This window comes from Capra hircus, chromosome 22 (assembly GCF_001704415.2).
Source record: "Capra hircus breed San Clemente chromosome 22, ASM170441v1, whole genome shotgun sequence".
Lineage (NCBI taxonomy): Eukaryota > Metazoa > Chordata > Mammalia > Artiodactyla > Bovidae > Capra > Capra hircus.
Genome location: NC_030829.1, coordinates 17,314,636 through 17,328,456, shown reverse-complemented (window position 1 = coordinate 17,328,456; position 13,821 = coordinate 17,314,636). Strand labels below are relative to the sequence as shown.

At 48.5% G+C, this 13,821-nt stretch overlaps 1 protein-coding gene across 4 annotated transcripts in view; it reads right to left on the bottom strand.

The window, feature by feature from the left end:
* The window catches only part of SRGAP3 (SLIT-ROBO Rho GTPase activating protein 3), a 247,345-nt gene that overhangs the window by 75,654 nt on the left and 157,870 nt on the right, over positions 1–13,821 (bottom strand). For all 4 annotated transcript variants that reach the window (XM_018038363.1, XM_018038364.1, XM_018038365.1 and 1 more), the window contains exon 4: positions 8,401–8,463. In XM_018038363.1, coding sequence (XP_017893852.1) covers positions 8,401–8,463 — 63 coding nt within the window. The remainder of the gene's footprint in view (positions 1–8,400; positions 8,464–13,821) is intronic.

Genomic DNA, 13,821 nt, shown 5'->3' with positions numbered 1-13,821 from the left:
TCACTGAATACACACTCTAGTAGGGAGACGAACAATAATGCAAGTGATTATCACAGCATATGAGAAGTGCTATGATGAGGGGAGTAAGGGCTGCTAAAGGAAGGCTTCTTAGAGGAGAAGTGATATCTAAACTAAACCTTGAAGCAAGAGCAGCTGTCAGATGGGTGAACAGGGTGTGGAGTGGGGGAGGATTGTTCCAAACAAAGGGAGCAACGTCAGTATTAAGCCCAGTAGAAACCTGAGCCAAACAGGTTTGAGGAACAGCTTATAGGTAGAAGAACACCAGGTGTTTGTCTGAAAACCAGCCAACGGAGCCACTTTCTTCTCCTGCCGAGCTTCTCCCCCTCAGCAGACATCTGCTGTTTCTCTCTGTCGAGGATCATCCAGTCCTCCTGGAATGCCTTCCTTATTTTCTTTGAGGAAATCCCCCAAATTCCCTTCCACCGTTCTCAGCCCATGTGGTTCAAGAGAAACCGACACTACCCTCCAATCCTTGCATGTGGGCAGAAGACCCAGGCCTGACCTGTCAGTTAACATGATGTTAATCTGGCTGCAGCAATGGGACCCCCCCAGCCTGGCCAGTTAGAAACAGCCCTGGGGCTCTGCTGGAGACAGGGGAAGGCAGTGTTTGCTGTCCACTAGGAGGCGCTGAGCTGATAGGACGTGAGCCTGCGGGGGTGGGGATGGGGGTGGTGGACGTGGGCCAACTTTATCTCCACAGGAGAGAAGCCTCCTGTAGAGAAAAACACCACCAAATGAGGGAGGGGATGGTGGAAGGAAGGAAAGAAGGAAGGGAGGGGGAAAGAGAGACAGAAAAGAAGAAAAAGGGAGAGAGGGAATAAGACAAAACGGAGGAGATGTCGTTCTGCCTTTGCTCTGGTGAGTATATTGGTGGGGCGGGGGGCAGCTACACTTTCAGTCATTAAGTATTTATTGAACAATTTATTATGTGCAGGCACTATATACCAGGTGCTGCAAATTCTACCATGTGGAAGACAGATAGGGTCTCTGCCTTTAGATTACACACTCTGCTGGGGAGAAAGACAATGCAATCAGTGGGTCAGCCTCCGAGACTCAGTACGGTGCCACTTCTACGTGCCAGGCTGTCCTGGGTTTCTCTCTTGCTCCTGAATGAGTCCCAAAAGGCAGCCTTCCTTCCCCACTAGGTTTCCCACCACCCAGATCAACCCTGGCCCCTCCTGGGCAGACTTAGTGTCTGACTCACACTGACTGGCTCAACAGGGGCTACTCATCTCGCGTCCTGGCTTCCTGCTTCTGTGCCTCCCTCTCCACCCAGGAAACTCCACTGTCATTCAGCTCTAATCCATCTCTTCTCGCTCACACCGTGTCCATATCCCTGCTGACACCTGTCACGGGGCTTCGCCATGACCCATCCTCTGGACACACGGATCATCAGTAAACGTCAGCTGTGTGAAGGAATGTCTCCATGGGAGAGCTGAGAGGGGTGGGGAGGTTGTCTAGAGGGAAACATTATTGCCCTCATTCTTCTAAGGACCACTGCCAGCCCTAGATGACACTGGGCACATGCCTGGCCAACAGGCTGTGACAGTCCGGCAGGGCCTGCCCTGCCCTGAATCAGAGCCGTGCCCTGGTCTCCCTCCAAGGGCGGCATGAGGAGACAAGCCTGAGAGGATCCTCAGAGTTCCTCTAGCTTTCTGCCTTCATCCTGCAGATGTGGAATCGAGGACCAAGGCCCAGCTAACTTGCACTGCATCAGGGTTTCCCAAAGTGTGCAATGGGAACCACTAACTTGTGTTAGAGAAGTGATTTCAGGTGTTACAGACATGTTATTAACTCTTTTTAGTTCTCTTGGAATCCTTCTGATTATATTAAGGGGAAAAACTTAGCTCAGCACTCTCATATCTAATGCCTGCCTTGGAGGCAGGCAAGAATTAATATTGGAAGGGATAGTTAGGGAGTTTGGGATGGACATGTACACACTGCTATATTTAAGATGGATAACCAACGAGGACCTACTGAATAGCACAAGGAACTCTGCTCAGTGTTATGTGGCAGCCTGGATGGGAGGGGAGTTTGGGGAAAAATGGATACATGTTTAGGTATGGTTGAGTCCCTTTGTTGTTCATCTGAAACTATCTCAACATTTGCTGATCACTATACTACAATATGAAATAAGAAGTTTTTTAAAAAGAATTAACATTGTTTTTTCTCCATTTAGCTAATGGAAACCTTCTGTTATGCCAGTTTGTTTTCATTCACCAATGTGAAGTGTCATTTCCAAAATAAATATATATAAGAGTGTGTGTGTGTGTGTGTGTGTGTGTGTGTGCACGCGTGTGTGTGTGCTCGGTGCTCAATCATGTCCAGCTCTTTGCGGTACCATGGACTATAGCCTGCCAGGCTTCTCTGTCCATGGAATTGTCCAGGCAAGAATACTGGAGCAGGTTGCCACTTGTTTAATACATGTGTGTTTATATAAATAGTTGAATGTATTTATGTAAGCAACTTCTGTGAGCAGACTTGGAGCAGGCCCTGCCAATCCCCCACTGGGTGGCCTTGGGCTGGCTACCTGGTCTTTCTGTGCCTCACACCGCTTGTCTCTAAAATGGGGTGGTAACAGCACCGCCTACCTCAAAAGTGAACTGGGAATGACAAGAATTAAGACACTGGGCGTTGAGACCCATTTCTGGCATGTGATAAGCACTATGTAAGAGTGGAGGCTCTAACCCCTAATAAAACGAAACAATCTCCAAAACATAACTATAATAGCAAAATGCAGAGCAAGCTGCGCCAAGGCCCAGCTGGCGTCCCTCGTGCAGGGCATGTGTGTCCACGTACCTTGGTGATGGACTGAATATCTCTCCAAGGAGTCACCCGCTGAACTAGAAACTAATAACTGGGCATGTATGGGAGGAGGCGGAGAGGTGGGTAACAGGAGACACACTTGTCACTTGGTACCTTTTTGTACTGTTTAACTATCAGGGATTTTCTCCATAGTGCATGCATTATCTATCGCTAACTTTAAATATCCAATAATTCTTTACAAATGGTCTCTCTGGCTCGAGCATGAAGGATGGGAGGATGGGAGATGGGAGAGCAATCAGGAGGTGGCTGAACTTTTTTAGGCAAAATATTCTCTGAGCTCGAGCTAGCCTAGTGGAGCTGTAGGCAGGAGGAGAGAGGGAAGGAAAAATGAAAAATATTTATGCTTCACTTTCATAAACATACAACGGTTTAACACTGATATTTGCCAGGCACTGTGCTATGCTCTATGCCACTCACTCATGGAATCCAGAGGATGAGGTGGTGAATCCCCATATTCTAGGGGGCTGAAACTCAAAGGGTTTGACAAGTGACAGGGCCTGGAGCCCAGGTCCATTTGGTTCTAAAAATCTGTATTCTTTTCAGTACACATGGCTGCTTCTCCACAAATTAATTACAACAGGGAGAGGTGGTTTGTTTTTTTTTTAAGAGTTGATTTAAAGAAAACCATTAAGTAAATGGCACAAGGCCCAATGGCATGATGAAAGCACGATGGTTATACTTCCGTGATGACAGATGTCAATCCAGAAAGATACACAGTGAGGCTGGCATGGAGCTGAGGCAATCCTACCAGGTTGCAGGATCCCATCTCAAGCTCTCTCTACTATTGCATTCCTGAGAATGGTCATCGATAGGGAGACAGAGAGACACCACTACAAAAATTTATCTGAGGGCCCAGAATTGATGTCACATGCCTAAGCCCAGTGCAAATCAAATAGAAGATGGAGTAAGTAAAAGGTAGAACCCATCTGTTACTCCAATCAGTGTCCACCGGTCACCAGCAGTGGGCTCGTGTGGATGCTCCTCAGGCCCCCTGCACATCGCCCTGAACCAAGTCTCAGGGCCCCGCTGGCAGTGCTGGGCTGGGAAGGCAGACCCAGCAGCCCTGCCTGGGGGAGCCTCAAGCGGAGCTCCTGAGCCCGGAGGAGGGGCCAGGTGACAGATGCTCCAATGTTTGTTAGCGCAAAGCACAACAGGTGCATTTTGTGATGTAGAACTATTGAAAATCTGAACATATTTTTAGCTGAACAACAAAAACAGAATGTGTTGTTTCTGTTTTGTTTTGGCTTTGCTTCTTCCAGAAAGACTGGCACACTGGCCCACATTCTTGACCTCTGCCCTTCTTTCCTCCCAGGCCAGTACATGGTGAGCAAGAGCCATACTGCGTCAGGCTGATGGGAGTCCAGGGGAAAAGAGGTGAGGTGTGACGAGGGGTGTGCATGTGTGTGTGCATGCACCCTGGCATGTTTTAGAAAGAAGGGCACCTCAAGGTGATGAGGACTAGGCAGAGGGAAGCCTTGTCAAGTGAATGAATGAACCAATGAACAAATGAAGTAACAAAACGCCCAGCCCTGCAGTCTTCTCAGTGTCCTTCCTGATCCCAAATGGGGACAAGTCTTTTCCCTAAAGTGGGAGATGGGTGACCGTAAGCATTCATCTCTATCATCATTATGCCCTTACCATCTCTTCTATAAAACATTACAAGAAAAGACATGGGGGTTCCTGGACAATCCTTTCTCGACATCATTTCCTTTTTAGTCCCTGTGGTCATGACTTGGGCTGGGAGAGGAGGGACCATCTAAAGGCTTGCATAACCAGGCATGGTAACCAGAAAGAAATCCCCAATGACAAAGCGTGGAACTGGAGTCCAGAGTGCCCTCAGTAGCGGGGTGCTTCGGTAAATTGTTTACGAAGCTGGCCACAGCAGTGGCTTGATGGCCTCAGGGAGATTACTTTGCGCTGGCACTTCAGAAGCAGTTTAGCTCTCCATCCTACAACTATGGACTTGGCTGTGCGACTTGATGTCAGCACATATGACACAAAGGCTTGAAACCCCACTCGTGTTTTCCCATTTGGAGCTGTTTTTTTTTGATTGTTCAGGAAATTGTAGCCATATCACTGGCTCCAGTGGAACCCAGCCCAAATCACCAATCCACAGAATCATGAGCAAATAAAAGAGTTGTCATTTTCAGACACTGAGTTTTGACATAACTTGTTACACAGTCATTGATAACTGATAAAGCCTTAAGCAAGGCTTTATTTCTTTGTGCCTCAGTTTCTTTACCTGTAAAATGTGTGTTAATTAAATGATACATATAAAGTATCTGCTGCTGCTGCTGCTGCTGCTGAGTCGCTTCAGTCGTTTCTGACTCTGTGCGACCCCATAGACGGAAGCCCACCAGGCTCCCGGTCCCTGGGATTCTCCAGGCAAGAACACTGGAGTGGGTAAGTATCTAAAAGTGTGAAATACATTCTGGCCATGGTTGTTATTACTATCCTTGTTTTGACAATAAGGAAAATGAGGTCCAAGGATGATATTTGACTTGGCTGAGCTGGGAGGTCGTGCAGCAGAAATTCAAACCCACCTGCCCCTGTAATGTTTGCTCTGCTACGATCCTGTGTTGTCTCCCCTACTGAGAATTCCTTTTCTCTTCCTCTCTAGCTGTCTGCTTTGCTAATTCCTACCATCTAAAGGCACTGGGCTCAGAACACCCTGGATTTCAGTAAGCCACCAGGAGCCAGCCCTTCACCTTCTGAATCCTCAGTGAGTCTCTCATGAATGCCCACACTCCCCTGTCATTACCTCACTCAGCCAGTCTGTACCGACTGCCTTCCAGGTGGCAGCACCACCCTCGGGGACAGTGGTGGGGACACTGCAGAGAACCTGGAGCCATCCCCGGGGACCCCCAGTCTAGGGGCCCTCCCTCCGAGTCCACGTATCCAGCACATGCTAGGCTCTGACTAGTTCACAAGCTTACTAGCATCTTCCTGTGCAGGTTCTAAACTCCTTGCAGACAAAACCCGTTTCTTTCATTTATTCACAGATCCCTCCTTCCATCCTTCAATAAGTACCCTGGGAATAACAGGGATGTACAAGACACTTCAAAGACCAGCTCTTGAAATGCTCACAGCCTGCTGCTCTTCCTCCAGTGGTGCTAAGACCATAGAAGGCAGTCCCAAATATCTGAATTTAAGTGAATTTCTGGTCAACGACGGAAAACTCAGTACAGACAACAAATGCCCTGATGGGGGTGGGGGTGCTGTGGGCACTGCCAGGGTCTCACTTTTCTGCAGCAAGTGGCAAAAGGAAAGAGTGGGGAGTGGCTGCCCCTTCCTTCCCCACCAGTTCTGAGGCCATTGAGAGGCAGCTGGGAGATGGGAAGAGGGACCAACCTGCCCATCTGGCCTGTTTGTCTAATACCAAGGGCATGCACTTCTGTCCAGCCACCCTGCCCCACGGCCAGCAGGGAAACACATGTGTAAGCATCACCCTCTTAGTCCCTAACAACTGCCTGCCTGATCCAGCCCACAAAGTGGAGAAAGCTCCTATTGCCAACCCGAGTTTCACTGAGAGCTGAAGTAGCCAGGTGCGATCTGAGGCTTTCGGGGTCAAGTATAGTGCTTCTCACCAAGATCTGACTCCAGGGAGTGTATATGCCAGCTGAACAGACAGGGCAGAGAACTTCAAGATAACACAAGGAGTTTTTTAAAACAGGCCCAGAGGTGACAGCTTTCTTAAGGTTGTGGAGCTCGGTCTGGGTTTGCAAACTGAGTATGACACAAGTAAGTATAAGAGGAAAGAGGGCAGCTGTAGGCAGGGGGAATAACAGGGGTGAAGGAGCCAAGGTGGGGGGAATTGGGGGTGAACAGAGAGCACCCAGGAGGGGCGCCCAGCAGAAGCCCAGAGGAAAGCTTTGAAATCTGAGTGGGAGCAGCCAGGGTCCCAAATACAGACTCAGGTGCTGGAATATGCTGGAACACCATGGAGGTGAAGTGCCTGAGAAACAGGAAAAGGATGGAGAACAAACCCTCTGCAGAGAAACATTCCATCTGGTCCCCGGTCTCGCCGCTTTGTCACCACGCTTCCCCGCCGCAGGAGCGCACAGCCTGCCTCACCCTCACACGCTCCAGGGAGGTGGAGACAGAATGTGAGAGAACTGTGGGCTCCAGCACATTGTGCCTCTGGGCTCTCTTTCTTCTGGGTGTTCTTCACATATCTTCTCTTTTGCTCTCACAACGGGCTCTAATAAGCAGGCATTGTTACTTCTGCCTATCAACTGGAGCTGAAGCCAGGTGTCCGGCTCCAGAGTCTGTAATGTAAACCACGAGGTGGTTTTCCCCCACAGTCCCAGCTGCCTCAAAGTCAAGTCATGTTTTCTTCATCAGCAGTGCCTCTTTTCACTGAAGCAATGATCTAATTAAAAACTGTCAGGGCTCAAATTTTTCTCCTTAACTTGGAATCATAGAAAATATGTGTTTTGACGTTGGTAGACCAGCCACTAGGAAGTCTCATCCCCATTTTTCTGATTGGGAGACTGAGGCCCAGAAGAGAAAATGCCTGGCCCAAAGTCTCTCATAGCTGGTTGGAGCCTGGGCAGGACTTCTTATCTGAAGTCCAGGCTCTTGGGCAAAGGCTCTTAGCCCCTGAGGGGTCCACCAGCTACTAATCACAGAGGATGTGGCCTGAGAAAGATAACAATATCAACGAGAGGGGCCTTCTCACAGCCTGCTCTTGGTCCTCTCATACCAGGGATTTTCAAATATAATTTTAGCCTCAGAATCCTCCCCTTTTAATGAGACACTTGATAAGTAATCTCCACGTACTTAAAATACAACAATTTGATTCCAGCCTGGTGGCCTTAGGGGTGGAAGTCCTGTGGTTCTGTCTGCTGGGCCTCCCCACCCCAGGACTGTCCCTGGGGCTCTCACTCCTCCCCAAAGCAGCCCATGGCTCCTCAAAGCATAGGTTGTAACTTCCAGCACCATTAACCAGTGAGCTTGTGTTCCCCATTCCCTCACCTTCTTGGATTCTAACACCCATCCCAAACCCAGTTAGACCTCAAGCCCAAACAGGCAGCAAGGTTAATTCTAAGCCAAATTGTGCACATTCTGAAATTATTACCCAGAGATCCCTGAGATGGCAAGGCATGCTTATCAACCCCATCCCGGCCTCATGTGACCCTTCGAATAGTGCTCCATTTTGCAGATGAGAATACTGAGACCCAGATGAACTCCATGCCCCACAGTCAGTAAGAAGTGGGCCTCAGCTTCTTCCTGTCCTACCTGAGCCTGGCTCTCCCTTGGCATCTTCTGCTTTGAAAGGTAACATGTTCTCATGGCTGGCAGGTAATCTGAATCTCTGTGAACTTTTACAAACTAAATGTGCCCAGGGCCCCTCCCCAGATATACTGAAACAGAAGCTGGGGCTGTGAGCCATTTCATCCCACCCTGATAATCCTGCTGTCACTCGGGCAAAGGACCGAGCGAAAGGGCCCAGGGTTACCCCAGACCACTGGTCAGCCTCCCTTCAGTGCTGGGCATGGAAGCAAAGGGGGCTCAATCCCAAACAGTAGCAGAACCCAGGGTGAGACTTACTGTGTAGAGCTCGTTGGTGACCTTCAGTAGCTCCTCGTGCATCTGCAGGCCAATCTCCTTGCTCTGTAACATGGAAGAACAAAAGTCAAGGGGGCAGAACGGTGCTGGCTGCACTGACCAACTTCCTTTTCAACACAGGAAGGGCAGCAATACTTGGGGTCGCGCGAGAAGGGGTACAGAAATCCACATAAACCTCACTGACCCAGATCTGAATTCTTCAACTCATCTCCATGAAACAAATCTCTCAGAGAGAGACTCCTTACAACAGGAATTCCAACTCCGCACAATCTCTCAGAGACAGACTTCTTACAACAATAATTCCTGGACCATGTAAGCTGGGGAACTCTATATATCACCTCCCTACCTTGGTGATTCACAGGGACATCATACTAAAAATTCTGAGGAGCTCCACAGCCAATCAACCTGTTCATCTTTCTGTAATCCTGGATATCCTAAGCTGATGTGGTCAGAATGTGTGTCCCTAGCTCAGCATTCCTTAACATCTCATGAGACTGGGCTTCCAAAGAACCTGGTTTAACAAATAATTATCTAGCCTTTCAAGTCAGTGAACACCCCCAAGTAAACAGAGAGTCCATTGGAGCATGAGGCAGGCCATATGGGTTCTAGCCTGGCTGTATCACTGTCTGGCCCCATGGCCTTGGAACTGAAGTTATTGCATCTATTATATATATATATATATATATATATAATAAATATATATATAAACTTTTAAAAGTTGCTTGAACAAAATGAGACAGGTTTTCTTACTGCAGAACTTTTCAGAGACTTTCATCCCCTCATATGCATGGACTTTCTAAGGCGGGGGGGCATACAGCATGCAAGTGTAGTTGACCTCAACCCAAACCACAGGGTGACATATATATTTAATACATTGAGGGACACAAGTCAAAGAATAATGAACAAATAATTTCCAGGTCCTCTCCAGCCTGAAGAGTCCAGGATTCTGTTATTTTGTGTATTATTATTATTATTACAGTCAGCCAAGTGTTCTGCATCCAAGGATTCAACCAACTGTAAATTTAAAATATTTGAAAAAAAATAATCTAGAGAGTTCCAAAAGCTTCGATTTGCCTTGTGTTGCCAGCTATTTACACATAATTCTATTCACATAGAATTCACAACTATTAACATGGTATTTACATTGTACTAGGTATTGTAAGTAATCTAGAGATGATTTAAAGTGTATGATTTAGAGAATACACATCTATATGCAGGTGCTATGCCATTTTATACAAGGATCTAGCGCATCTTTGGATTTTGGTATCCACTTGGTGGGGCCGCGGTGGGGCGGGGGGAGGTGGCGGTGTTGATGGTCCTGGAACCGAACTCCCCATATTGCTGGATGACTGCATTGTCATTATTAGTTGAGGGGAGGGAAAATGCTCTCCCTGTTTTCCCAGGCCATCATGTGAAACTTCCATACTGACAAAGGGAGCTCTGCCCCTTGAGAGCAGAGCCCTCCTGTCCTTTCTCTCAGCTCCCTCGGCCTCCAGCATGGTCAGCAACTGACTTGCAGAGACCAGCCTTCCTCTAGTTCCTGCACAGATCAGAGCCCCGGACTCTGGGGTCGCTAGGAAGGTTCAGCACCAAACATCATGCCTTCCTAGGCTCTGCTTCAGGCCCACCTCATTACCCTCAGCTTCTAGGCCTGGCAGGGCCAAGAATCACCTCTCCAAAGGCAGCCCTTACAGGTGTCAGATTTCCAAACAGAGAACAAGAGCTCTGGGGCAATTCCAGAGATCTGTTTAGACGTCCCTCCGGCTCTGCTGGCTAAAGCAAGGGGACCCAATGCAGGAGCTCGGGACTATCTCAGCAGAATTTTCTGTGTAGAGCTCCCAGGGAACCTTCTGTCACATCACGGGCATCTACAGAGGCACCCAACAAGCTGTTCCCATCTCCTTCCACTCTCCCTGAGTCTCAGCAGCTGCCTCAGTTTCTCCTGAAGCCCCTCCCCCTGAGGTTTGCTTCAGACTCTCTGACACCCCTCAGTGACCTCCTCTTGGCCTGGCCAACGCCTCTGACACCCAAGACTTCATTTCTTATGTATTTATTTTTATGATATAACTTTTTGCTAGGTAACAAGTGTACATGGTTAAAGAAACTAACTCTAACAGCCAGCAAAGTAAAAAGTGAAAAATAGGTCTCTTGAGTTCCCAGAACCCCACTCAGAAGCACCTACTATTACAGGTTTCTTCTGGTGCCTTCTAGAAACAGTCTATGAATATACACACATACAGCTGGATAGCATATGTTCTCTTTTTAATATAAATGAAAGTAATCTACACAAGCCTTTGCACCTTGTTTTTTTCCACCAAACAATATATCTGACAGATTGTTTTCCTTGACAGGCCATGTAGCTCTTGCATTCTCCTTTTCTATTAATAATAGCGCTTGGGGTTCCATACACCAGATATGTCATAACTAATTAACCAGCCGGTTGTTTCCAGTCTCTTAATATTCCAAACAAGGATGCAGTTTGGAACATCTCTGCACTCTGTCACTGTGCACATGGGCAGGGACCCTTGTCAGATAAATTTCTTAAAGCAGCTCTATTGGGAAGAGTCTGGCCTTCTCAGCTCTGCCCCAGCCAGCTTCCCACGCACTGCTGACTTCCGCTCCCACTTCTCGGTGATTGGCAGCCATGTCATCACCTCCACGGCCCTCTCTTGGGCTCTGTCTGCACAACCCCAAAGACCCTATCTTCAGCTGTTGCAAAACAGTATCATGTGGATGACCCCCTCATCACATCAAATTCGAATTATCCAGAAGAAAATGTGTGATGTTTCCTCCATCTCCTCAGGTTCAGTCAATGGGATAATATCTTCCCAGACATGGCGACTGGAAATTTGGAGCTATTTTTGACACTTTAAAAAAATTCCTCCATCCTCAATCCAACTTGTCACCGCATCCTACCGTCAAACTGCCCGGTACTTTGTTCTCTGCAGCAGACAATGCCAGCTCCCTCCCCAGCATCCAATCTTGCCTTTCCTGATTCCTAACAGAGCCATGAATTTGGCCTGTGTTCATCTCTCCAGCCAAGTTCTTTCAAGGACATAGCCTACCCCATCCCGACTCAAGATGGTGCACTCTGTATGTGCTGGTAGTCCAGGGGTGAGTATGTGACAACTGCATGGAAGAGGACTGAGAAGGTGGAGGGGAGGTTTTCAGCTCTTCTACTGAGTGGCAGCAAAAGTGCCGGGAGCCTCAGTGGCTATCAGCAGACCTCTTAGGACCAGGAGAGGAAGCAGCTTCGGGTGGCAGAATGAAAACCTAAATCCTAATGACCTCCCTGAACCCATAGGCTGTCTCCTGCAGAACTTCCACTTCTGTGGCTTCACTAGTTAAGTTATTTAAAAGCTGGAGTTTCTGTCACTTGCAGCCCAAAGCAACCCACATTTTCCACCCCCAGTCCCAGAGCAACCAATGGCATCACTGCAGGGCCCAGATTCCTGAAGCTGCCCCTCAACAAAGCCCTGACTCTAGCTCCCAATTCCCATGCCCATCCCAGTGTCATTTCCTAGAAAAGTATTTTACCGTGTTCCTCCAAAGCTGCCTCAATGCCTACGGGATCGAGACCCAGCTCGTTAGCTTGACTTTAAAGGCTCTATGTGACTAGCACAGGGTGGTGTGCTTGTGTGCTAAGTCGCTTCAGTCATGTCTGACTCTTTGGGACCCCGTGGATCATAGCCTGCCAGGCTCCTCTGTCTATGGGATCTCCCAGACAAGAATACTGGATTGGGTTGCCATGACCTGCTCCAGGGGATCTTCCCGACCCAGGGATCAAACTTGCATCTCCTGCACTGCCAGGCAGGTCCTTTAGCATTAGTGCCACCTGGGAAGCATAGTTACTAGGTGGAGAGGGCTCAAACTCAGAGCCAAAGGGACGGGGATTGGAGATAGGATGTTAAAAACCGTTTGACCTCTCAGCACCTCTGCTTCCTCGCCTGTAAAAGGAGTGCCTGTTACTGCCCTTCTTTGCACTTATAAAGGGAAGCATAGTGACCGACTTGTTTATGCACTTGTCACTTGTTTTCCCCATTTGAAGGTAAACCCCATGAGGTCAAAGAGACTTTCTCCCTGATGAGAGATGCTCAGACCCCCTCGTTGCTGGGACCACTGGCAGCAGACAACCCCCCAGCTGAGAGCATGCTTCAGTGATGGCATCAGAGGGCATGGTGACAAACCCTCCAAAGACTGATGCCTCATCCAAAGATATGAGGCGTAGAAACCAGTCTCTCCAGTTTCAACCTGGACAGCTTTAAAGGGCCGTTCTATCTTTAGAACTCCTTTTAGGGCTGGCTAAGACCCTGAGTAAGACTGCCTGCATCACAGCCTGACTTCACTCTGCTCCCTCCTCCACCCTCCCTAGGGGTGGATCCCAAGTATCTCCCTGTTAAATTTATCTGCTGTTGAATTTAGGCCTCAGAGTCAGTTTCCCGGTCCCCGGCTTGCAGTGTCTCTCTTTGCCACTCTTCCTGCGATGCCACAGAGCCTGTCACCCAGTGGGTGCTCATTAAATACGCTTGCTGAGGGAACCTATGAATGAATGTAGTGACGATCCCGCTAAGCCTTACTCTCCTTGTGCATAAACATGGAACGATGCCATGGTGTCATGAAGTCCTCGTGAGCTGGAAAGAGGTGACACGTATGGCAGCACTGGAATCATACCAGACACAGGTGAAGAGCTTGGGAAATCGTGTTACAGCCTGAATCAATACCCACTGGATGCCAGGGGCAATGTGAAGAGGTTGCCCAGGAAAGGGAATTCATAACTGAATTTTTCATCAACTCTTCCCAGTTTGGTGGGATCAAGGGTCAAGAACCAAAATGGCATGATATGGAAAAGGCTTCAGAAGAGTGAAAGAGGTGATATGGGATGAGGGGATAAAGATGCTGGAGGGAGCACCTCACCTTGCATGGGTGGCCAGAGGCAGCATTCTAGGCAAAGGCCACAGCCTGAGCAAAGGCGTGCTCCCCAGGAACCGGGGAAAGTATGGTTTGCCAAGAGAGGCGCGTAACAACAGAAGAACAGAAGGCATGCTTGACATGGAAGCTGGGCCCGATCACAGAGGCTGACAAAGTGGATCCAGGAGCCTCTGAAGGTTTGCAAGCAGGAGTGTCTGATGGGCAGTCTGTGCTCTTCCAAGAAGATGAAGCTGTAGGTAGATGGAGGGTGGGCTGGATGGAGGCAGTAAGTTTCCAGAGGGAAACTGCCTGAGTCTCTGCTCTCTCCCCATCAGCACCAGCCTGGGTGGGACTGGCCACAGCGAGTGCTCAGCCGATAGTTACTGAACTGTGAAGGACTAAAGGCATTTTGTTTTTTATGGTTGGGTTTTGTTGGGAAAGGAAATAGTCTCAACTACAGTTCCAGAAACTACTGAATGAGGAACCCAAACCAAA